This window comes from Pieris brassicae, chromosome Z, assembly GCF_905147105.1.
Source record: "Pieris brassicae chromosome Z, ilPieBrab1.1, whole genome shotgun sequence".
Taxonomy (NCBI): Eukaryota; Metazoa; Arthropoda; class Insecta; order Lepidoptera; family Pieridae; genus Pieris; species Pieris brassicae.
Genome location: NC_059680.1, coordinates 3,154,198 through 3,180,185, shown reverse-complemented (window position 1 = coordinate 3,180,185; position 25,988 = coordinate 3,154,198). Strand labels below are relative to the sequence as shown.

General features: G+C 32.8%; 1 protein-coding gene across 3 annotated transcripts in view; it reads left to right on the top strand.

Annotated features, from left to right (window-relative positions):
- The window catches only part of LOC123719003 (dipeptidase 1-like), an 81,472-nt gene that overhangs the window by 14,911 nt on the left and 40,573 nt on the right, over window positions 1–25,988 (top strand). For 2 of the 3 annotated variants that reach the window (XM_045676076.1, XM_045676077.1), the window contains exons 2-4: window positions 12,343–12,390; window positions 18,479–18,620; window positions 18,808–18,964. In XM_045676076.1, the coding sequence (XP_045532032.1) occupies window positions 12,343–12,390; window positions 18,479–18,620; window positions 18,808–18,964 (347 nt within the window). The remainder of the gene's footprint in view (window positions 1–12,342; window positions 12,391–18,478; window positions 18,621–18,807; window positions 18,965–25,988) is intronic. The other variant, XM_045676078.1, reaches the window with a different exon arrangement.

Sequence of the window (25,988 nt, the reverse complement as noted above, 5' to 3'; positions counted from 1 at the left end):
GAATGTTTTATACATTCCTAGGAGAAATATCTATTAGGATATATTTATTATTTATGAATATCAAAATATCAAAAGTTAACATAATTAAATTAAAAGGAGGGCAACTGGCGCGTTTATCGCTTTCGAGCGATCTCTTCCAGGCAACCACTGTGAGAAGAGGAAAAAAAGTATTAAATTGTAAAATACATAATACACATAGTAATTAAGACAAAACTAAACTAAAAAAAGGATATATGAAAAATAAAAAGTGAAAAGTGCGCATGAATCACCATAATTTAAGATCATTCTCACGTCAGTTAGTAGTTAGTAACAAAGTTAGGGATACGATGTGGACAGGTAATGTTTGTACAGAAGAAATTTAAAGGATGATAGAGAAGGAGCTAACCGAATTGGGACGAGAAGTGAGTTCCAAAGTCTAACTGCAGAGACCTTAAAGGATTCGCCAAGAAAGGAGGAGTTATGAGATGGGATTTCAAGGATGTAGATTTTAGAAGAGCGTAAGCTATAGTTATGGGCTACCAAAAAGTTGAAGTCATTTTAAGATATAAGAGATGGACAACGTGAGTAGCACGTTGCAAATTATTTAATTTTAAGGTACATACAATAAAACTATACATTATACATCGTATTATATTTATTGAGCGCAATATTTGCAATTTCCAAACGTATGAAGGTCATTTAATTTAATAAATCTTTTAAATTTGACATATTCTTAGTCTTAAATATTTCTTAACTATATTTCGAAGTATCAAATGCCTAATATATAAACTATTAATGGCCGTAATATATATTAAGTAGACATTCCTTTTATTTAATACGCAAAGACATTGTCGCGGTTTAAAATAACGTTAGTCCCGTTACTTTACACATTCTGAGGTTCGTAAATATATTACCCACCATATTTTCATTTTCTCTTAATTACGGCTTAATGAATATATACGGCGTTCTCCGCAACGCCCACAAAAAATATTTTTGTGATTTTACGCTCATATTAATGTTATTAGGGTCGTTTCATTTTGCAGTCTGTGTAATTAAGCCTTTGATTGTAAATATCTATAGCGGTTGAAGTTCATTTTCATATTTCATGTAGAAAGCGGTTAATATTTTTGATCGACGCATTTAAAATAGCTTAAATGAAAAAGCTTTTGTTTTCCATGTAATACCCAAAAACTTTATTGCAATGCCTTTTCCCATTGCATTGACAGGTAGCAAAACTATAACATAGTGAAAAAATAAACGACACAATAAACAAATTTGCAGTCAAACAATAAAAATCTCAAAAATCTCTACTTTATAAAATACAGCGATGGAAAAAAATTAGGTACTGACTACCAATAATCGTTTAATCGATCTGTAGTATGTCTTTCAAGATATACAACTGTTTGTTCTGATTGACTCATAAACGCCGTCATTCTAAAACCAAGTGTTTTAAGACACATTAAGCCCACTAAAACACTTCCATACTAATTTGACTTAGGGTATTTCAAGAATAGCAATTATTAAAAGGCCGGCAACGCACTCACGAGCCCTCTGGCATTAAGAGTATCCATGGCCCATCACTTAACATCAGCTGTCCCTGCTGCTGTTACTAGCGTTTGTCAACTTAAAAATAAAATTTAAATACGTTACATACGTTGCTCTGAAGTATTTTCTAATTCAATTTACTTGTCCTATGCAAAATATAGTTTATTTTCTCTCAACCAATAACAAAACACAGTAATTGGTAATGGAGCGTTGAACATTAATTAAATTAACATTCAACACGAGTGTTCCGTATTCAAGATTAAATCGTCAATAGCTTGATAAGCAGCTTAGTAAATTCAGTTAATCTGGCAGTGACTTCATTAAGCGTTCAAACCATGAATTCACTCTAACTATCTATCCGTCAATCATCATGATTATGCCATTACGAATGCATAAATTGAACGTATGTAACAACATACTGAAATGTCCAATTTAGTGCAGTTATCTTACGGAGAAATAATATAATATAGTTAGAAATATACAGAATATACGTATAGCTAAAGAAATTTTTTAAGGAAAATATTAAAAATACAAGTACAATTTGTAAATTTACACATTGGGAATGATTTTCCAGAATGACAAATTAGTGTCGTAAATCCTGATCAAGAAATTCTTTTACAGATTAAATAATATATCAAGGAAGTTACTAATGTTGACAATTGACGTTAAACACTTAATAGGCTTAGTAAAATTAATTACAAGTAATTACAATAAATGTTAAATGCATTAAATCGATTGAGTTGGAGGAAATAATACTTCAAATATAATTTATTAGTGATGACGTGTCGTAAACGGAAAAATAGTCACTGAATACTAAAGACGTCACAAAATTTTTTTTGTTACATTGCCGGTCTTTAATATATTTACAGATAAACTATACTTTATTTATTGAACGAAAAGTTAATAAAACTGCTAATAGTGTGGAGAAAAAGATTCTTGTAACCTTAAAAGCTTATGATTTTTCTACAATTAATAAAAAGATAAATGCATACCGTCGTTATAAGCATTTCAAAATATAAATTCTACACAATAAGAGTAATCTGTAGGTAGTGAAGGTGTCTAATTACACGGGTCGAATGTCGACTTATTCTCAAAGAGGGAAGTCGCTTGCATTAATTAGAAACTTGTCTAATTTAGGAGCGAAAAAAGCTTACCACTGTATAATTTTGCACGGCTGATACCTACTTGGTTCGATTTGTTAAAAAAACAGTGATTGCATCCATAGTCAAACAGTCCGTAGCATCAAGGGGCCAGTTAGACTATGAACACAGTGTTTCAAATTAAAAGCGTGTACAAATTATATTGTAAGAGGTCTTGATCTTCTAAAAAATAGTAAAACAAATGACAGGCGACCTTATTTAGTATAGAATATACGTGGGGCTTACTCCCAGTAAACATGTTTAATTCACTGGATACTCTAGCAAAATAACGTTCATCCCAGTTTATCTACTAGCCAGGAGGCGATTTCCGATTTTGAAACTAAACCGTACAAGTACGCCGATACGTAATACGAAAATACGAAATATTTGGTTTTACATAGTTGCACGATTGTATTTCAATCTATTGTTACGCTATAACTAAATAACAGAAAAGTTGCATTATTTATTACAAGTAACGCATGAATTTTTAAAGATGTCTTCTTGTATTAGGCCGGCAACGCGAGCCCTGTAATCAAAGTCAAAGTCAAAATCATTTATTATTGTACACTACATACAAACACTACACTACATAAAAATGCTTCTAATATTATATTTACTGCCAGTTCTCAAATCAAGTGCGTAGAACGGAAGATAAGTACTGGCAATAAACTCTCCGCCACTCTTTTTGATAGCTAAGTTTTTAGTTTTTTGTTTCATTCAATATTTGTAAGGAGCTGCAACCATTACAACATGTTTCACACGACTTTTTAACTAATTAATAAGTAAAAAATAAAATAAATTAAAAACAAAGCTTTGTCCTCTATCAGTAGGAGGCATGGTGAAATAGGAGCACGCACTTACATTCTCGTGGGAACGCAAACTAGCATTAAGGGTGAATCGGCAGTATCACGTAATGTGATACTTAATGAAACTTAAAAACATCACCAACTTTATGAAGATAACAAAAAAAATATTAAGGATTTTATACTAAACAGTTAGTAAAAATCAACAATAAAATATATGGACAATCCATCACCTATTGAAATCTCTCAGAAACACTTATTATTCCCACATCGCACACGTTTTACGGATCCTATCTTGAAATGAAAGTGTTTTGGGTACACTTCGATAAACGATTGGATTCCAAAAACGTGATTCAATACTGAACTTAAAGGAGCCTAGATTTCAGGAATTTGTTGCATGGAATATCCACATATGAGCTGTGGCGGTCATTCATGTGCGTAACATTTAAAAATGAATTTGATCAGTAATGTAGTATAGATGTCGCAGTTAAGTAGTTAAATCAGAGAGTTAATTGAATCTCTAGACAGATCGATATTCAATCAAGTCGCTGAATAAAGATCGATATTGAATCAAGTCGCTAAAGTTCCGTTAGACAAGTGAGTGAACGAAACGTTTAACAAGTTTCTTAAACGTTCCTAGGCAACAAGACTAACCTAACCTAATTAACAATACCGAAATAACAATAACAAATGAAATAATCATGGCGGAGTCTTGTTTTAAATTGTTAATCAACACGCTGGCCAGACTCGTAGTTAAACGTTTTCGACGCTGCTTTATTTAAAATCAAAATACTAGCGACTTGATTGAATATCGACATTTAATTAACTGTCTAGAGATTCAATTAACTCTCTGATTTAACTACTTGACTGCGACATAGAGATAAGGTAAACCACAATGTAATACGTCAAAAAAGATGATTTTAATAATTTTAATATTGTTTGAACAAACCATTTTGAGATTAAAATGTTAGTATGTAAGTGTGATAAGATTTCAGCATCTGGCCCCCTTCCTAGTTTAGGAATTATGTAATATATACACGTTTAAAAGCTATTATATATTGTTATGTGAAACCAGTAGCCTAGAGATCCTAGGTTACTTCTAAGTCATAAAGCAGTGGGGGTACGTATGAAAGAAAGTTCTGCAAACAAGCCAATTATTATAGAATAAGATCAACTTCTTTAAAGTTCTTATTAGGAAATATTCTCAACATTACCATATATTTGTGTCTCGTCCAACGGTAAGTCAGTACAAGTCCTTTTTATAATTAATTTTATTAAAGAATTTTTTAGAAAAATTCCATTGTTTAGAAAAATAATTTTCTTTTGTCATCCTTAAAACAAAGGCGCGTTTTTCAAAGCTTTGTACACATTACAACCAATTTATTATAAAAGATTTTTGCTATCTCAATCCCAAACCTTATCATTTACAGCGCACGGCTCAGATTTAGTTGAAACAGACGTTTTTTAGTTGCGTGCTTATTATACGAAATGTCACGAAATATCGACACTCCAATTAGTAGAAATTATATTAACAAAAATTCTAGTCGTATGCCATCTAAACCCCTATTTTATTAAAAATCAAGCTTAATGCACCGTAATAACTTAAGTACTTATCTATCTATGTAGTCTGAAAGAGACAAGAGCCGTAAAAACTGGTTAAGCACTTGAATCATCAAACAGTGCAGTTATCTGACACACAAAAAATTACACCTACCGTAATAACGCCTCAAAAGAGCCTCTAGCGTACTTGTAACAGTTAAATCGGGGGCTTAGTTCCGTCGACCGAGAAACCACAGATAAAGGTATACGCACAAAGTGCTACGTACAATACAGTGTGAACTTTACATTTCTTAGACAATATTCTATTATCGTGTATTTTTTCTATTTATATACGATATTCTTAGGTTTTAGTGGGTATGTACTGCAGCGAATCCCACATAAACCTCCCCCACGAGGCAGTCGTGCTGCGGCAGGGTATACGTAACACATTTACGCACAAAACCAGTAAGGTGTATGCAAACGCTTTTTTTGTATGAAATTACGTAAATAACAAGAATGACAATGAGTGAACTTGGAAATTAATACCTGCGTTAAAATAATGTATAAACGATCCCATATTGTGTGTATTATTACATTATTGTTAACCATTCGTGTTGTTCCCACGAGAATGTAACTGCGTGCTCCTATTTCATACTCCTGCTGATAGAGGATCTTTGACAATCTGAGACAAATCTATGATTTTTATTTATTTTATTATTATTAATTAACTATTCATTACTTAAGAAGTCCTGTGGAACATGGTGTAATGGGTGCAGCTCCATACAACATACACACACATTGTATTACCTATATAAGTAAATTATTTTGACTTTATGAGGCTGAAAGAAGGTTATATAGAAGGTTAATTTAATAAAGTTTCCTGCATATTTTGTTAAATATTGTTATTATATGTCTTTAATTTATTGTCGTAAAATATATAACATACATGAACCCAGTCAATAAAAAAGAGAAGAATATATAAACCGAAAGTTATAGAATACCTTTAACAACATATATCTTTTTAGTTACCCAGGTGTATTGCGATCTTGAACTTAATATGCGATAGTGCCGGTCTGTCTCTAAAAGAGATTTGTGTATATTGCCCACCACCTATTTTCCTTAAAAAAAACAGACTCCTGGCGACGTCACTTTGACTCACGTAATTTTATATAACAAATGCAAAATAAACGAGATGAAATTTTCTTTTAATTTTTCAATTTCATCAGTATATATATGTCAACCATAATCATAATTAATAAATTTTTACCATACAGTGGAATCTCTATAACTCGAAACTCGGTAAGAACCTTAAAATAATAGCTTTAAAATTGAAATTGAATATTTGGGTTCGGGCTTCTAATCTATTCATTTTTGTCTTCTACGCGTGCAAGGAATGAATACATTAATAAAAAAATGTAAACTCAAAATTTAAGTTAAATTGTTATTAAAATTCGACTCTATAAATAGAAAAATACAATTAGAAATCGCGCCTCTGTAAGCCGACATTTCCGCATTGAAATCATATGTATCTCGAAGTTCTTGTTAAGTCGAAAACTCGTTAACTCAATTTTTTTTGCATTTCTCTTGACATTCGAGTTTTAAAAAATCCACTGTATTATGAAAAACAAATTGGCAGTTCTCTTCAGATAATCTTTTAAACGATTTCCTTTCCAATTAAATATGCAATTAATCGTAAACTTGTCATTAATTAAAGTGGTAATCGCTGCCCCCATTTAAATATTTATATAAGTATCTAGATAAAATAATATAAGAAAATAATGTTTACTGGGGATCGGGTCTAAGCCAGAGGGCAGTAACTTAAGAATTATTGCGCTTTTATTTTCACCCGAGCACAGAACCAGGACAATTTATTGGGAGAATGTCTGAAATTCCCGCTTCTCTCTCGCAAGCGTAAAATATCCGATGAGTGTAGTTTTATTTCGTTACATTTTATTGTCGTTTTATGGTAGTGAAAACCTTTCACGATCTTATCATCTCAGTTAAGTTTTTACGTATCAATGTATTATTCTGTTAAAATTCAATAAGATTATCACACTCTTAAATGCCGGCAACGCACCAGCTCTCTGACATTGAGAGTGTCCATGAGTGGCGGCATCACTTAACGTCAGGTGAGCTTTACCGTCCGTTTGCCCCCTGTTCTATATAAAATAAACACAAACTAAAGCTAACAGTAACTATAGCTCGACCAGAATTGCTGCTAATATATTAAATAAATATCCATTGGTTCGCTGGCTGGAAATAATATTACACTTAAAAGAAAGAATAAGAAAAAACACAACATTTCACAGTTCGTAAATCTGATATCCCCGCAGTATCAGTGAGATTATCTAGAGAATTGTACTTCGCATTTCAGTGAATAAAAGACACACACAAATATTAGACAAGGTCAGGAAGTTGCTAGCTCCACCCTTGTGGACGCTGCTCTTCAGTTTCCTTTCTGTTAAAATTTAGTTTCCTTACTCAAAGTTTATTTAAAAAGTTTTGTTTTAAATAACTGCAAACAACAACCATTCTATTACCTCCTGTATTATATTCAGGTTGAACAAGATTTGGATTATGGATACAATTTTCAGCATATTTGTGGTAATAGAAGAGCTTATTTTCTTTAAATTAGGTCGTCCTTACCTTATATATATTATATTTTTAAAATTTTAGAATTGATAAGTTATAGCATTATATGCCTAAAATCAACTACCATAAGGTGTTAAATAAGATATTACTACTGGCAAATAGTCTGCGGCTTGATGCTCAACATTATTAATGGATACAAAAACCGTGTCATGATTCCTCATTTATTAAACATAACTCTCATTTTATATAATCAATCTAAATACGTTGCTCATTTTTTGTCATATGTTTCAGTAAAAAAGTAAATCGTTAATTATGAATTATTTGAACAGCCGACAACACTGAGTGGTATACTTTAGTACCTTTTGTAAATTGCATCAATGTTCTAAACACTAGGTTTCGTATTTGTAGAAAATCAAAGAGGTGTTATGGCGTAGCGTGTCCCCGTAGACGGTCTACACAAGCATTGTAGCTGCTTGTCACCTTCCGTAGCAGTTTAAGACGCGCAACTATAATCAGGCGTTAATTTAACTAACAAATATTTTACACTCTTTTAATAATATTTATCTAACTACACACAACAAACGAAGATTTACAAGAAGTCAATTAATGGCCGGCAACGCACTTGCGAGCCTTCTGGCAATGTGAGTGTCTATGGGCGGCGGTATTTTTAACATCAGATGAGTGCTCGACTGTTTGCGTCCTATTACATAAAAAAACTTAGCTTCTAGAGTCGAGAAGTATTCGATCTAAAAGTTGCAGAATTTGTGATTATTATTACTTATTAACGACATAATTTTTTTCAATTCTTGATAACTTCAAATTTATTATAATTATACAGATTTAAGTGGAATGCTAGTTCATACACACATATACACATTAATTATAACAATTTATCGTATCGCAGACCACATTCTACGCAGTCTTACCAGACGAGACCATTTCTCAACAATGAATGGAGGCACAGAATAAATTAACAAGTATTTTGAAACGGATATCAAAGCGATATAACCTAAAAGCGATAAGTGCCAAATTTATAATTTTATAGAACTTTTCAACGATTTTTCGTAGTTTGTATTGTAACAACTTTGGTAAACTTGTATGACATATATGGTAAGGTTTAATCTGATTGATTTTTGTTTCCTAAAGTCTAGCATAATTAAAATAGAATTTGTACTTTTTTGTGTTTGGTTAATATGGAGTTTTCTTGAAATATTCAGTTAATAACGCGACACAAAAGCTTTTCAAAGAGCTTCTTACTCATCCTCTCTTGAGCGTTTTTCTTTAAACGCGGCTTTTTATAGAGCTACTAAGGAAGTTTTTTCTGTGTCTCAGGGGAACACAATATATTAGTAGTATATACTTTGTTTCATGACTATTTATGTGTGCGGACATTTTTATTGCTCAACTCTGGCGTAACTTTGTACACTGTTTAGTGATATATCATACTGTATTGTGAGATCTGCTGTTTTAAAGGATATTCGCACATGATGTATTTTAGATGTTATTAAACAATCTTTATTTTGACGAAGAAAACATTGTTGTTGTTGTACTTAGTTGCTGAAAAGGGGCACATATAAAATATTTACATTTCAATGATTTTTAAAAGTAAATTTTAAAATTGTATGAACCTGTTTTAATTAAAATAAATAAACAAATCAATCAATGAGGCTACAACCTTTTTAGGTCTGGGCCTCAGATTTCATTAACGGTTTCATGATTATTTATTAATCTAATAGGCAAGTAGGTGTTCAGCCTTCCATGCCTGACGCCAGCTTGCGATTTTTTGGATCGAAGGCAAGCCGGTTTCCTCACGATGTTTTCCTTCACCGTTCGAGCGAATGTTAAATGCGTTCATAGAAAGTCCATTGGTGTACAGCTGAGGATCGAACCTACGACCTCAGCGATGAGAGTCGCACTGAAGCCACTACAACACTGCTGTTTTAATTATAATATTGAATTTTATAGGTTCCAAACACTTTCGATACAAAAGTTGAATAGAAAGTAACTTTATTAGACTCGCTTATTCCGTCAGTAAAATTTTGGTTCAGTCGCGAGGTCTTGGTACAAAATTTCATACAAATTAAATTAACGAAATCTGATTACCGCTAAGGTCACGAATAATAAAGGGGCTGTTTTTTTGACGTCGAAACGAATAAGCGCTGATTTTCAGTTTTAGGTTGTCAATAAGCTCACAATAAGAGCTCAGAATCTGTACTGGATTTTTACTGATAAAGGCTGTTAATAATAAAATTTCACAACATTTTCGGTAAAACATTCCACCAATATCAAACGTGGCCATTATGTGAACCTTGTGAATTGTTTAGGTTATCCGGAAAATTTCGAATTTTCAAATGTACATAGCTGATGACTTAACAGGCCTTTGTTCAAGTCGTGGTTAAACGCTGTTAGATAGACGAGGTAAAATTTATTTAGCCATTTTTCTATTATTGGTATTATTATCAAACGTAGTTAATATCGTATTTGTTAATGAAGCAACCATTACATTTTCAGAGAATCGTATTATATTGCGAATTATGACACCCGAATTCCAAAATGAAACACGTTTCTCGACTCTGAAAGTTATTAAGAATAGAGAACTTTCACGCTTTAGAAAAGGTATAAACTCTTTGAAAGTTAAGTAGCATTAGATTCATGAAATCTCGCCTATTAGTTGTCGTTGCCAGATCAAATAGACCATTTGGCGGGTGGCCAAATTTAACAACGTAATTTGCAAATCTGTTACATATGACGACGGGAATTTATATTTTAAATTGCTGGTTGTTGTAGCCACAATCGCTGGCGTTGTTTTCACTGATTTAGGTTCGGAGTTTCCTGCTTATTGGAGTGGGACCAGACCGGCCATGAAATACATTAATTAATTTAAAGTTTAAACTGTGTTAACTATAGATTTTTATTATGTGTATCTAGTAATAATACTCGTACATATGTACGTAGCTATTTTGGATAGTGTTGCGTATGCGTTTAAGTCTCCATAGAAAATATATGTGAATTGAATGTAAATAATTAAACCATCAATATATATTAAATTTATCAAAAATGCATGCAATGCACATTTATTTTTAAAGTGTAATAAAACTCAATAGATTAGCTCTTTTCCCTATCGGACTTTATCAAGTAAATCTTCAGGTTCAAGACGATTTTTCTCCATTTCATTATCTTAACTTGTGGTTGTCACCGTACTAAGGGTTAATTAAACCAGAGCGTTCCTTAATGACTCCCCCGGGGCACACTTTAATGATTACGTTATTTCTGAGCGGAAACTTAGGGTCAAAGCTTTTTATCCCTTTGGCAAGTTAGAAATATGAGAAAATTTAGGTGACACTTTTCCAAGGAATATCTATTTAACGTTCGTTTGATATTTTAAAAAGAGTAGAAAATTAAGTAGGCAAATACTACTTAGTAAACATGATTATTGTAAGAGTCAGATTGTTCGTAGAGTGGAGGCTCTCAATGTCGGGTATATTTATGAGTCCCGTCAAACATATAAAAAACATCGCGAGGAAACTGCCTATCTGCCCATTGTTGTGTGCCCAGAAAAGCAAGTTGAAAGATTAAGATCCGTGCGCTCTAATTATTAATCTTAGTTGTATATATTGTTTCTCAGTAAGCGAATTATGTATGCAATTATTATGAGATGTACATTTATTCTTAAACCGTATGTAACAGATACAGGGACCTGAGGCCTATGAATTGTAGTGCTTATTTTCTCAGAACACGCTTTTCAGTTTATAGTTAGGATGATAATCAAATGTAAATGTCGCAACGTCAAAACGTATTGAGTCGATAGCTTTCATATAGTTTTCCCACGTGAGGTTATTCATGCATAAATTTAAATCCTTTATGGGTTCAGCTTCAATAACTATAAGAGCCCGTCATATTACGTTGGTGTTTTGTTAGACCTGTTTTCTTAGGAACGGCTTCGTATTAATGTAACCTTATGTTAAGTGAAATTGTTAAATTAAATATAATAACAAACCGATTTTATATAGGAACTTATTTCCCGATTAATGTTCCAATAAACACTCGCTTGTAAGCCGAATTTTAAATCGACGGTGTGTGACACACAGAAATGATCAGGAAATATTATTGGAGTAGTTAATATTAAGCATAAAACAGTATACACTTTGGCATATGCCGTATATATTAATAAATAAGATGTCAATATTCTAATAATCTCAGACAACGATGTGAGGTATGTTCGTCACCATCGCGGTGTAAGGAGACCAGGCGAAAGAGCATAAGAATTTTTTCCCAACAAACAAGCTAACCACAAATGAGGTTTTAAATGCTTATTACTTGTTCATGTTGACAACATTTTATCAAATGAATTATTATATGAAATGAGAATTATTTTATAAAAATTGACCCAAAAACTAAATAGTACGGAAATTGAAATATGTTTTCATTAAGTATTCATTTTATTTGAAGCCGTGAAAACCAATATTGTTGAAAATAAAAACTAATTAATTTATAACTTACTAATGACTTAACAAAGTTTTTTTTTCTCGGTCCAGGCGGTTTCGCCTTAACTTAATAACATTATTTAAATGTATTCTGAGATGCGGGAAATATATGGCTGATTAATTCATAGGTTTAGTTTTAATGTCCACTTGGGTTTTCTATAGTTAATATCTCAATTATATGTTTCTTCATGTTAATGGAATTACTTTTTTCACTTCAAATCTTAAATCGTATCTTCTTAAAACTGCTATTCTTCTTTACAGGTCAACCACAACGAAGGGTAACGAGAGTCCCCAAATTAATATCAAGAAGTAAGTTCATCAAACATACATATTTGACTTCTTGAAACAATATTGTATTTATACATTTTATTCAACTTTAAAAAACACAACGAAAAATTCTATTCAATTTAACATAAATCTACACAAATTAACTTAAACCATATCAAAACCACTAATGCAATGTCAACACATTGCCAGCTCAAGGTTTCTAAAGTTGAAATATCAAAAGCCTCATATTAAACGCGGCAGAAGCGGAAAAAACTTTAAATTAATTTATTATTTCGAAACTTAACCTGAATATTCACTATTATTATCCAAAGGGACAATATAAAACGAAAGATGAAACAACGCTTTTCATAAACACTTTTTCGCTAAAAAACCCTTTGTCGCTACTCCTCTTTTCGATGACACTCGATAAAGCCTCAGCCAGCATCGGGATACTGGGCGTTGACATATCGAATGACTTTCAGTTTCGCGGTCACTTGGAATGAAAGGCTAAGTTAGCCTCTAAGAAGCTTGGTGTAATCAGCATGGCGAGACGGTACTTCACCTCGGGCCACCGCTTGCAACTCTATAAAGCGCAAATTCAACCCCACATGGAGTACTGTTCTCACCTCTAAGCGGGGGCTCCCCAGGACCAGCTCCTTCCACTTGACCGTATTCAACGAAGAGCGATTGAAATCGTCGACGACCAGTCAGTTTTCGAGCGGCTTGATCCCTTAGCGTTGCGTAGAGATGTGGGATCTCTCTGCATCTTCTACCGCATATACCATGGAGAGTGTTCAGAGGAGTTGTTCGGTCCTGCAGCTGAGTTTCATTATCGGACGTCCAGGCAGAATCCAAAACACCGTCCCTATTAGGTAATACGTCGCTTGACGTCCGCCGTACAGCAACTGAGCGTTTCTTAAGGCAATTTCCGCCGCCCACCATCACTATGTGGAACCAGTTGCCCACTGCATTATTTCCGAGATCAATTCGACAATGAAGGACCCTATCAAGGAAAGAGCGTACCAATTCTTAAAAGGCCGGTAGCACGCTTGCAGGTGTCCATGGGCGGTGGTATTACTTAACAGGTGATCCTCCTTCCCGTTTGCCTCCTGTAACAGAGAAAATGACATCAATGCTCATAACAGAGTAGATAAATATAAATAAACATGGAATAATTGGACATTTCAGTAAATAGCCCAAAGCCAGGCCTTTTAATATCCGAAATATTAATATGTTTGGCCGTTTTAATTTCAATTTAATTAATACAACTTAATAGGCTTTTGACTATATGTAAGGTCAGTTTATGAATAAAACTCGCGGTTTATTAATTTTATTGGAACCTGCGATTCCAGCTTAAATCTGCATTTAAAATTGTACATAACTTATAATTGATTTTATTTACGTAATAAACCTTTATAAAACAATATTACATATCCTGAAATTTATGTTTAGTAAATGCTTAAAATATTTCACAGTATATATATTGGTATAGTGAATAGATTTACACTTTGCTTTCATGAGAAAGTTACTGAACTGTTATTAATTAAATTATTACGTGTACCCAAGGGAATGTAGGAGAGACTGTAGTGGAAGGGCAAACAAATAGATTGAATAATAATAAAAACGGTTGTCTGTAAAGTCGGTTTACTAACGATAGTTGATCGTGACAACGTCATAAGAAAATACTGATGGAATGGTTGCTTTTCCAAAAGAAATTTTTAATTTTATTTGTTTGATAGATATTTTGTATGGATATAGAGAAGTAGGTAAATGGAAATCACAATTGAATTGATCAAGTTACATTTATTTGTACGTAAATACAATTATGTCATTTTTTTTCATCGCTCAGTCAAGTAGGAGAAGAGACAGATGTCGAACGCTGCCGAAGGCTGAGGCCAATTGTGCCTCTATGTCGCTCATTCCGCGCTCTTGCTAGCTCTTCAAGTCTTAAATGGAACACCTCAGAGCGAGGTAACGCTGCATGCAGTCATGTTTTTTCGAGCGTGCAGCCGACTCCATGGAATTATAAGACGTTGTCACATCAAAATCTTTACATACAGCGCAAATTTTGGAACGTCCAAGAACTGTCCAGGTGACGCACCTCTGACGGCAAGACAGAACGTTACATTTATTAAAAGTCACAAATGGCGTGACTGAATTCCATGATCATTTTTAAGCAGCACCGTGCTATCCCTTGTTTCATGCCGAGCATACCATCCCACATCACTTTATTATATAGGAAGTACACACGGTACATACATAGAATGTTGCTTAGGGCAACATTCTATTCCGTTAACATTTCAAATGATAAAGATGATCCAAATTCATTGAATGGATGTTACAGTAAAGACTGTCAGTATGTAATCTGCGGGACGCTTCATAATCATAATAATAAGTCTTACACGCTATCTTAAAAACTCAAATTGCCACTGGGCAAACCGCTTACAATTCTATAAAGCGCAAATTAGACCCCACGTGGATTACTGTTTTCACCTCTTGGTGGCCTCATCGGTTACCTCCGTTTGCTTGACCAGTGACCGTATTCAACGAACTTATTATCACGTATTAATACTTGCAACTGAGTTTCATCATCGGACGTCGAGGCAATATACGGAATTCCACCCGCATCACGTTGAGGTCCAGCTTTCCACAACTGAGCGTTTTTTACCGAATTATTTGCCGCAAACCACCACTATGTCCACCACCATGTAACCACTAACCATTTCGACTTAGATTTCTTAAAGAAAAGAAGGCCCCAATTCTTAAAAAGCCGGAAACTCACTTGCGAGCCATCAGCAATGAAGTGTGTTTGAGTGGCGGTATCTCTCAACATCAGCGAGCTTCCCATTTGCCGCCTGTTATATAAAAATAATTAAAATACTATCTAAAAAAATATCTTAATTGTATTCACAATATAATCAATATTATATGCTTCATATACCGTGTGCTATGTAATTAAACGCACATTAACTTTTCATTTTATGTGCTCAATTAAAATTGAACAAAGAATAGCCCGAAAAGTACGCTTGTGCATCTACCATCCACCCTAATTAGGCTTAACCACAATGAAATGGGATGATAATTAATATCTACTTCAAATGAATCTTTTTAATTGATAGTGATTTTAACAAAACGCTTTCGATTTGGTCTTTATTAACGACGCAATACCTTGTTCCTAAATGGCTAAAGTTAAAAGATAAAATCTTGTTAATATATTACGACGGCCAAATATCATGGTGAAGACGGGCTGGAGAGGACTGGCTGATTTCCAGATATATTTCAACCAGCGCAAAAATAACCTAAGATTTTAATTGTTAATACTTGAGACATGGTCCTGAAGAAAACGTGGCCTATAGTGTGCTTACTAAAACGCCATTGTCGCACATTAGGCATGAATTGATATTTTATTATTTAATTATTTATTAACACTTCGTTGCATACAATATAAAAATTCACATAATTATATGAAAATGAGGGCAACTGGCGGTCTTATCGCTTTCGAGCGCTTCCAGGCAAACACTGTGAGGAAAAAAGTATTCAAGTAGATAAGGCAAGTAAGAACTGAAAAAATATATATTACATATAGTTATTAAGTCAAAACTAAACAGGAACAAAAAACAAACTTCATCTAAAAGAATACATGAATAAAGGATACATGAAAAAAGTGTACATGAATCCCGATTATTTGAGACCAGTCTCACGTCAGTTAGTACTTAGTACGAAAGTTAGGTATACGATGTGGACAGGTAATGTTTTGTATAGAAGAAATTTAAAGGAAGATAGAGAAGCAGCTAAGCGAAGAGGCACGGGAAGTAAATTCCATAGCCTAACTGCAGAGACCTTAAAGGATTTGCCAAGAAAGGAGTAGTTAGAAGATTTATCACAAACAAACTCATTTGTAACTTATATACATTTATATTATTTAAAATAAATGCCAAGTCTAGCTTTTGCCACCAGTACGGTGTTTTTAAATGACTTTATTCGTGTTAGGACAAATAAAACAAAAATGCCGACGTTTCATTATTGGGGTACAATTAGTTAGATTTTTTATATATAATATTCATTTCTACGAAGATGTCTCACGAATTATCAAGGTAGCATTTGGTTCTTAGGTCGCACAAGCCACTACTTTGTTCGATCTTATACGGAGCGTTAACAAACCCTGCTACCGCGACACACGATCTGTTTCTGAGGCAGTGCCGTCACGCGTCGCAATTTAATATTTAAAAGGTGCTTTATGCGTTTGACAAGGAACCCTCTTCTATTAAATACACATTCTGTTCGGAATGTGAAATTTGAATCGATCTTCATCCTTAATATTGGAGCCCTAGATAATAAAGACAAAAACAATATCATCTTCTTTCTCCAATAACTTTTTTGCCTACCATTACTTCTATTACACGTAGATTGTTTAGTTTAAATCGTGAGAATCAATATTAAAATAGTATTCAATGAACTGTAGACTGCGACTCACTAGAAATGATGGGACATTTTAAATTGAGTTAGGTATTTGCAGATATTTTGATTGAATTTCTCTATTAGTTCTCTGTGAACGCTTGATGTGAAATGAATTGAAGCGAAGTTCTAACTCTCGATTCCCTCATAATTTATTCGTATTTAGAATTCTCTAACGTTGACTATCGAGATATGTCAGCGTATTCACAGATAATGATTATAGCTTATCAAACCTCGGTAATATTTGAAAAAAAAAACTTTAACTATGTTCAGGTCAGGTCAGCTCCACGAAAATTGTATCACCAGAGGATGAGAGAACTACTTTTGTATATTTGATAGTTCAGTACGAAATTTCTATTATTTACTCGGCTCTGATTTTATTTATTTATTTAGTGTAATCCTACTACTTATTAAAAACTAAATCAGTATTTTAAAGATTAACCGTTTCGGATTTAACTAAGATATATTTTTTAAGGTACGCTGTAAAGGAATAAGAGAATCGAAACTATGAAGAACTGAAGATGAAACAGTTATATTATAATCGTTTTGCTTTAAAGAAAAATTAACCAATGCAACGTTTAAATTAATGTTTCCCGTGGCAGAGGTGAAAGTGAAAAAGATTGAACTTCTTTTCGACATGCCATACAAATAAAAATAAATTTGGTCCTTCCTTATTTTACTATAAAAATAGAGAGTCAAGTAGAAGTCAGAGAAATATTTCTGTATCATTAAGCGAAAACATTAATAATTGCACTTATATTACAACGGTAACACTGTAAACGTTAACGATTAAAATAGTAAAGTTAAATTACGCGTTAAAATATAATTTTGATAAAAAAAACACAAAAATTATTTTGTCAGCTTTTGAAACTATTTTATAGTTTAAAAGTATCGTAGGGTTTTCTGGAATCAAGCTTGCTATTTTTCATAGTTAAAAGCTTTGCTGCACTAACAGCTTATACCGGCTCGTGCCTCAGATTCATTTCACACAGTGTATTTGGTTGTATTCTACGCTGTACTGATCTCTAGATTATTTCACCTACCTTGATTGATGCCTTTGTGTACCTACACCCAGGAAAATACTTTACAAATTTACGACTAAAAAGGTCTAAGTCTGTTAAAATTAATAATTTTGATGAAGACGAAGTTCATGACATAACTTCCAGTAAGGCATCGATTGTACTTTACCCTACTATATCACGGAATTCATAATTTCATATTTCATAATAAAAAAGTTAAGTAGTATTAGTTAAATACCAATTATGACTTAAAATAAAAAATAATGTTATTTTTCAAAACAGTCTTACTCGAAAGCAACTGTCCATTAATACTAATTTACTACGTATTTACTAAGACCAACGTTAAATTATATATTTAATAGAATAAATATATCGAAAATGTGTGTGTGGTTTTTTAAACCTATATTTATATGTATACCCTATGCATTTTTAACTATGAATTGTTTTTTGAAGAAAAAATATTATCACATAATTAAATCGTTTCACGTGGTAATACATATTATTTTGGATCTTTCAGTAGAAATTTGATAAATACTGGTATTACAAATGTACTGTAACTATATTTTGTTTCGTTCGGCTTCACGAGAATTATTATAACGATAAGAAATTTTATATTTATTGTGTTTATCTTTTAACATTGTATATTTTATTTATAGTGAGGGTGACACGTGGAAATGAAAGGAGGGCCGTTGCATGCGTTCTTCTAGCTGTCGTGGCTGTGGTAGCCGCAGCCTCCTACGACCGTGAGAGGCTTGAGATCGCCAAGCAGATTTTAGAAGAGGTTCCGCTTACTGATGGGCAAGTATATTATTTATTTCACTCATAGGTTCGAAACCTATTGAAATATCGTTTCCAATAGGCAATTTCTAAGAAGTCAAGCTAAATCGGATAATTGTTTTCACAGAACTAATGCGTATTGTCTATATTTGCAAAACATATTTTGTATGTTTTTATACTTTTGTGTTAATATAGGTATTTTTTTCAGACATAATGACCTCCCGTGGAACATTCGCAAGTTCTTACGAAATCAGATCAACGAGTTTGAATTGGACACTGACCTGACTCAAGTGGAACCTTGGTCTATCTCCAAGTATTCTCACACAGACTTGCCTCGCTTGCGGCAGGGGATGGTTGGGGCACAGGTAAGGTTTACCTTTTTCCCCTCCTACTTATTGTTTGTCATACTCAGAATCAAATTTATCGAATACCATTAGGTATTTAAACAAATTGAAAATATATACAATTGAATTATTAACGTAAGCTATGTAAATAAAAATAAACTTACTAACTATTGCGCCTAATTGGGTAAATCTTTTTGTTATTGTCAAGACAAGGTCTGTCAAAAAATATATTTTATTGTATAAGTGTTAACTATAAAAGATTTTTAATATGTTAACAAAACAGACACATTAACTCAAGAACTAAGGGTCTATCTATTTATCAATAAATATAGGTACTATATATCATACGAAATCAGGCTTCAAGAAAATATACGTAAGTGAAACTTGACGTAATTATAAATAAGATAACGAAAAAGCATATACGGTGGAAGTAATAGACATGGCGATGATTGTGCCATTACCTGATAATCCATTAGTTTATGATCTAAAACATGTTGTCTCTACAAGTATTAATTTACACAACGAAGATTTTTCTAAGCCTAATATTGCTGAGGTCTCATCGGACGACTAAGTGAACTCCGCCCGTCACTTCCCTTCATAAAAACATCAATAGATGAGAAGGAAAAAGCACAACACGCCATTTCAAATATATTATCCATAATTGACCCAGTTTCTTCAAAATTTTTGAACTCTTCGAACGGTTGACACATTAGGTGCACTTTCTCGGCTGAAAATTTGGCGAATTTCGAGCGATTTCAACGTAACTTTCCCCATTTTTGTAATGAGTTTTCACAATTATAACGCGTTGATCTTTCGAAAAGCGCTCCATTTTTAATAATCGGATTGTTCAGAAGTGACAGCTGTCAAATTACAGAGTTGACACTTGCATGAAAAAAAATCAAATTTTAAAAAGTGCACTCCTACTTAGACACCACGTAACATTACGTTCAAAGCAAGTCTTTGATACATGTAATATATAGTCAACAGGTAACTTTTAGAATGTCACTTTATATCCAAAATAGACCCTAGAGACTAAAATGCACTTGTGAAACATTAACATATCAATGACAGACGTAATTTTATTCAGAATTGCTAAATAGAGTTTGTTTATTGTGATTCCTGAATTTACTGCACAATGAATTTTCGTGCATTCTATTTTTTGTATTCGCCGTATTACTTTAAGCGTAATTGAATACGGGATAAGTTTATAATAGTATTTGTTACTATTATTCGTTTATTTCGACGCATAGTCTACAAATAATATATTTAAATCAATAAAATGTAAAAAATTAAGACTTATACAATAAATGTTTCATTCAAAAAGTTTTGATACAATATAATAAAATCGTGATTTATATTTAAAGAAAAAATATTTTCAGGTTAGCTTTGCTTAGGACAGGCTAGAAAATTATAAGAAAATATTAATTTTAGTATCCATAAAGTGTTTGAAATATGGAATGTTATTATACCTCAAAAACAATCTGATGATACGATACGATGCATCTAACATAACATTGGTTGAAATTTGGGGCAATCACTTGTAAAAGGGCAATCACATGCCTTTGTTTCATTGTGTCAATCATGACATTATTCATAACAACTGCGACTTAAGTTAAAAAGAAACCATTGCAGCATATCCGCGATTCAAACGAATGCCACAACTTGAAGATTTCATCCTGGACATAGATTTTTCTACAAATAATAATTCAGTACAACCATATCCAGTTCTTAGCCCTAGATTGCATACGTTAATATGGTAATTTTCAAATGGAGTAAATGTTGATTACGAACATATTAAAGAAAACATCACAGCACACAGCTGTGATTCGAAGGTTCCACGCTTAAGCCACTAAGACAAAACTTTTCCTGTTTCTAGAAAGTATTTCCTTTTTTTGTAAAACGGAAACGGGTTTACGTCTTTGTTATGCCAGAGCAATGCGTGTGCAAATTTTTATACACTCGATATAACATCAGAAAATTTGAACAAAAGCACAGTTCGCTTAGCGTTACCCAGTTTCCTCATTGTATGAAGTTAGTTGTTTTGTTATTCATTATTCTCCCAACCTGCTCCGCGCGCTAATTACGTAACTTAAACTGTGTTTTCTTAAGTTTAAAGTTTAAGGAACTTTAATTTATCACTATGTTTAGAACTTCGCAAACCGCACTGCTTGATGCTTCATTTTATAGTTAGACGGTTTTTAATTAGGTAAAAGAACTTCTTTACTAACGAACGAACTTATTGTTCTACAGTAAATACCAATCTTTATTGCTACAACTAGTCACTTTGATGTTTTAGTCTGGCCATAAGTTCTGTTACAAATGAAAATGCATTTTTATCAATATTTTAATTATTTTAACTTTGGAACACGTATTCGATTTTGCGCAATTTCACATATTTTTTTGAGTTCATTATCAAATTACAATATGGGGTATTAAAGAAAATAGGATTGCAGTGATCGCCTTGCACAAAGTGGGTACGGGGCCGTCGGTCATATTCCAGACACTTGAAAAGCTTGGTATCAGCCGTTTGTAGTATATCGTACTATCAACACATACAACAACACTTAGTCTGTCAAAAACCAGAAAAAATCGGGGCGCTGTTAAAACCAGAATTCGTTGAAACCCCATTAGGAAGCAAAAAATCTTATCGCGAGAAATGAAGATTCCCGCTAGGACTCTGTCGCGTATTATAAAACAAGACCTGAAGCTCGATGCTTATCGTCGGATCGATCAAAACGCCTTCTGTCGCGATAAGCAGGTGCAAAGCACAGAAATAACCTCATTACCATGGAAAAAAAATTCACAATGGAGAAACACTACAATAAGCAATTGATAGAGTGTATGCTCTCAGTTCTAAACAAGCTACTCAAGTGGTCGAAAAGGTACAACGTGGTCATCATGCTGCGTCAGTGATGGTTTCGTGGGGCGTTTCTTATCTAGGAGTTATAAAACTACATTTTTGTGAAAAAGGAGTGAAAACGTCACCCAAATTGTATTAAGATACAGTCTTGGCCCGTATTGTGAAACGTCTGAGCAATACACTTTTCAAAAATATACCGTGGAGTTTCCAGCAGGATTCTGCACCTGGTCACAAGGCACGAACTGCCCAAGCTCGTAAAAATATATACTATATAATATAATATGAATGAAATGTTATCAATTCGATTTGGTCTAAAACTAAAACTGTTTTGGCGTCATGTACTGATCATTACTTTCAATCATAAAAATTGCAATCACGTCAGTGTGACGAAATAAATTAGACACTGACTTTATTATTGTAATTATTGTTCAAAATATGACAGATAGACGCAATGTGCGCAATACCTACTCAGAGCTTCTATCACTCTTCTAGTTAGACAAGCAAAATTAAAAATGCAATAACCCAACCCAGTGTTCCAGAGAGAGTTCGTTATCGCCTTGCATTATTCATATGATGTGACGCGGCATAGAATTACCACGTTGTAATCCGACCCAAAGCAAAACTGTCATGAACTCGTCACTTGGATGAGGGACGTTCTTTTCTGATGGCTTCTAAAAGATAATTTGATTTTTCATCCATGTCGCAATTAACACTTGAATGTACTGAGGGTGACTGAAGTACCTACTTGCATAGTAAAAAAAAATCGAAAAAACATGTGCAGAAGTCTCAGTCCAGGCAGGCAGACCAAGGTTTTGTAGCGCTCTTATTAAAATAGTGAGAAAATGTTCTGTCTTGTTATAAGCAATGACTGGAAAAACTCTTCCTTTATACGAGTGTAATGACAATACCACAGTATAAACAAATACATTTGTTTTGGTTGATTAACTTATCCAACCTAAAATTATGAAGAAATTCTGTGTTGGGTGGAAATTGTTTATTTATTGAGAATTGTTAATGGCTGAATCACACCGCGCTAATGGATACAAAGCAATAATTTTAAAGATCTTTTTCCGTTGCAAGTTTTGCAAAAACTATGTTAGACAGAATTTTACATTTTTAGATTTAAAAAAATGTGATATCAATTACAATAATAAGGTTAACATGATTACATTTATATTATTAAAGATATCTTGTACTATATAATGTTCTCCAAACAGCTGATTATCTCTATTGATTTACTTCATACAATTTCCGATAAATTTTGTATATCGATTATTCAAGTTAGTAAAATTGATTGCATTATAGTCCATGGTAAGACTTACAAGATTAGTCGCCGCTTGACTGAGGTCTACCACATCAATCAATGCCGGATTTGTTGATTTTCGGCATTCGTGATATTTAATAATTCATATCAAAACGTGATCCCAGTCGCTTTTTGATTCTGTATGCAGGGAAATATTAATATTGCCCTATACAGATAAATATATTTGTTTTATGAAATCGTTTTACTGGTTTTATAAAACTAATAGTGGGGGCAAACGAGCATACGGGACGCCCAAAAAGGCCATTCCTAGACACCTATTTTTAGTGGGTGCGTTGCCGACCTTTGAGGGAGGAGTACACTCTAAGTTTGAATAGAGATCGTTCTCAGGGAAGACCCTCACCGGGAGTCCACTCCACAGTTCGTTAGTTCGCAGAAGAAAATGCCTTGTGAAATGGACTGTGAGAGACTTCCAGCCATCTAAAAACCTTTGGCATAATGAACTTGGTTATATAGTAAATATTTGCTAAGTAGGCACCGGTCCATTTTCCAGGTGCGTTTATAACGTAAATGGTATTGAATCTTTCAATGCTCTGCAAATCATTTACGTATGGTTAACTATTCATTACTCCATTGAAAAGGTCTTTCCGAGATAAAGATTGACTATTTTTTAATACCGCTACTTCATAATACTGTAAATACCAATAGATAAATAAATTAATTTCATGTAAATATATTTTCGTCTATTTATTTAAACACTCATCCTATATTAAGTGTTAATCTTCAAAGCAGATGCCGAGTAAGGAGCTTAAAAATCAATTCAAAAAGGACACGACAAACATTCATATACCTATATTTTTTGTAATGAAACTGATGTCTATAGAGTTATAGAATTTCGTCTTCGTTTATTATGGAACATCTTGATTTCTTTTTATTCTCATATCAAAGAAATATTAAATTTGAGGACATTTTTATGGACTCTAATGTTAGCATACAAACATTGAATATTTAACACAACACTCCGTTAAATGAGATATGTTTAAGTAAAAATAATAATGAATAATACCTGTTTTTTACTCTATGTTTATATCATTATAAATTTGGTACCGTATACCGTACATAATATCTATAATATTGCAGATTATTTTTGTATTCCAATCTATACTAATATTATAAAAAGGAAATATTGGTGTTTTTGTATGTTTGTAATGTTTTAATACAAAAAAACTACTTGACCGATTTCAAACATTCTTTCACCATTAGAAAGCTATATACTCACCGACTAATATCTCTGATAAAAATACAATAGTATAATTTTTACCCAAGGTAGAAAAATATTCATAAAGAATTTGTCAACGCGTGCGCTGTGGAAAGTATTGATGATAGAAAAAAAAACATTTGTCTTATATCATTTGTCGTATCTACAAAAAGTATTTTTCCCATGGACCTATTCCGAGTCGGACATGTTGGCCTATTCCGAGTCGGACTCCAAAACACGAAATTATTTCGATGCAACAAAACAAAAGTACGTCAAATGTTGTGTAAAAGGAAGTTCTACAAATAAACCTCTTCTCTATTATCATAGAAGAAAGATTCGCATTCTGAATTTTTGTTTCTATTTTTAACAATGTAATAATCAAGATAAAAAATTCTGGACAGATTAAAAAATCTTTCATTACCTACTTCAAAATCAATAATTTTTCAATACCTGTTTAAATTTACTATGTCGGAAATTGTACGCAAATGTTGTTACGAATTTAAAAATGTATTAGGTATATATTCGTTGTAAAATAAATCTGTATATTGATTAGATTATGAATGTAAGTGTGTATCTAATAATCTACACGTTTTATATTCACGTCTTTAAGCGCGCGTAAAACGTGAAACCACATGGGAGGTGAACGATTAACTTTAATTACCAAGTTTCTTTGTGCACTGAACTATGAAGAAACTGAACTACTAGTACAAGAATAATCTAATCATTTTTATTTTCACAAGCACTCATTCTATTTTAACACTAGCACTCGCCACTACACCCCACACATCCCATCCCACCCTTCCCATTATTATTCACTTCTGGTGTGAAAAAAGATTAAAACCTGTATCTTCATTTTAGAATAGGTCTTTTTCTTTATAAAATATTTTATAAGCGATTGTTTAAGTTACAATTCTATTAAACCATTGGATGAGCGGAGTACCCTGATGTACAGGTCTTCCTAGACTTAGTTCAGGGGCTCCAATACCTGCTAAAATAATGTAACTTGATATTGAATAAAGTAATTTTAATTTTAATTTAATTTTTAATTAATTTTAATATGTAAATGCAGATTCTCGGTTGCAAAAATTCGGATTGGAAATAATTTTAGATTATAGATCGAGTATCGAAAGCGGCCGTTATACAAATCGAGCCGAACATACAATTCAAAACATATATCATAAATTCTCCGTCCAACATATGGGTGATTCATGTGTTAAATGAATCAGCATAAAATCATTTTTTTTAACAAACACAAGTTATTTCTATTTGTATGAATTTTGCTTATTAGTATGCATTAGACTTCATACGTTGAAGTAAATTATTGAGTCCGGGAAAACTAGTTTTGCTCATAAATAATTTATAAGTTGGTCATGCATTTTAGTATTTTTATAGAATTTAGACAATATGACCTTTGTTAAATTCATTTATCACCGTATCTATTTTTGCTTTCAATAAAATTTCATAATTATTGAGCAATCAAATCAGAAGGCGAAGAATTTATTCTTGACTGAGACAACCTCGAATTTAATATATATTTTTCATTGATCCACTTACAGTCTCAGACAGTACACAAATAGTCCTCGTAATATTTACGAAGATTTAATCAATTATAATTATTTTCATCACAATGATTACATCAATATGATTTGAATGATAAATTCTTTCA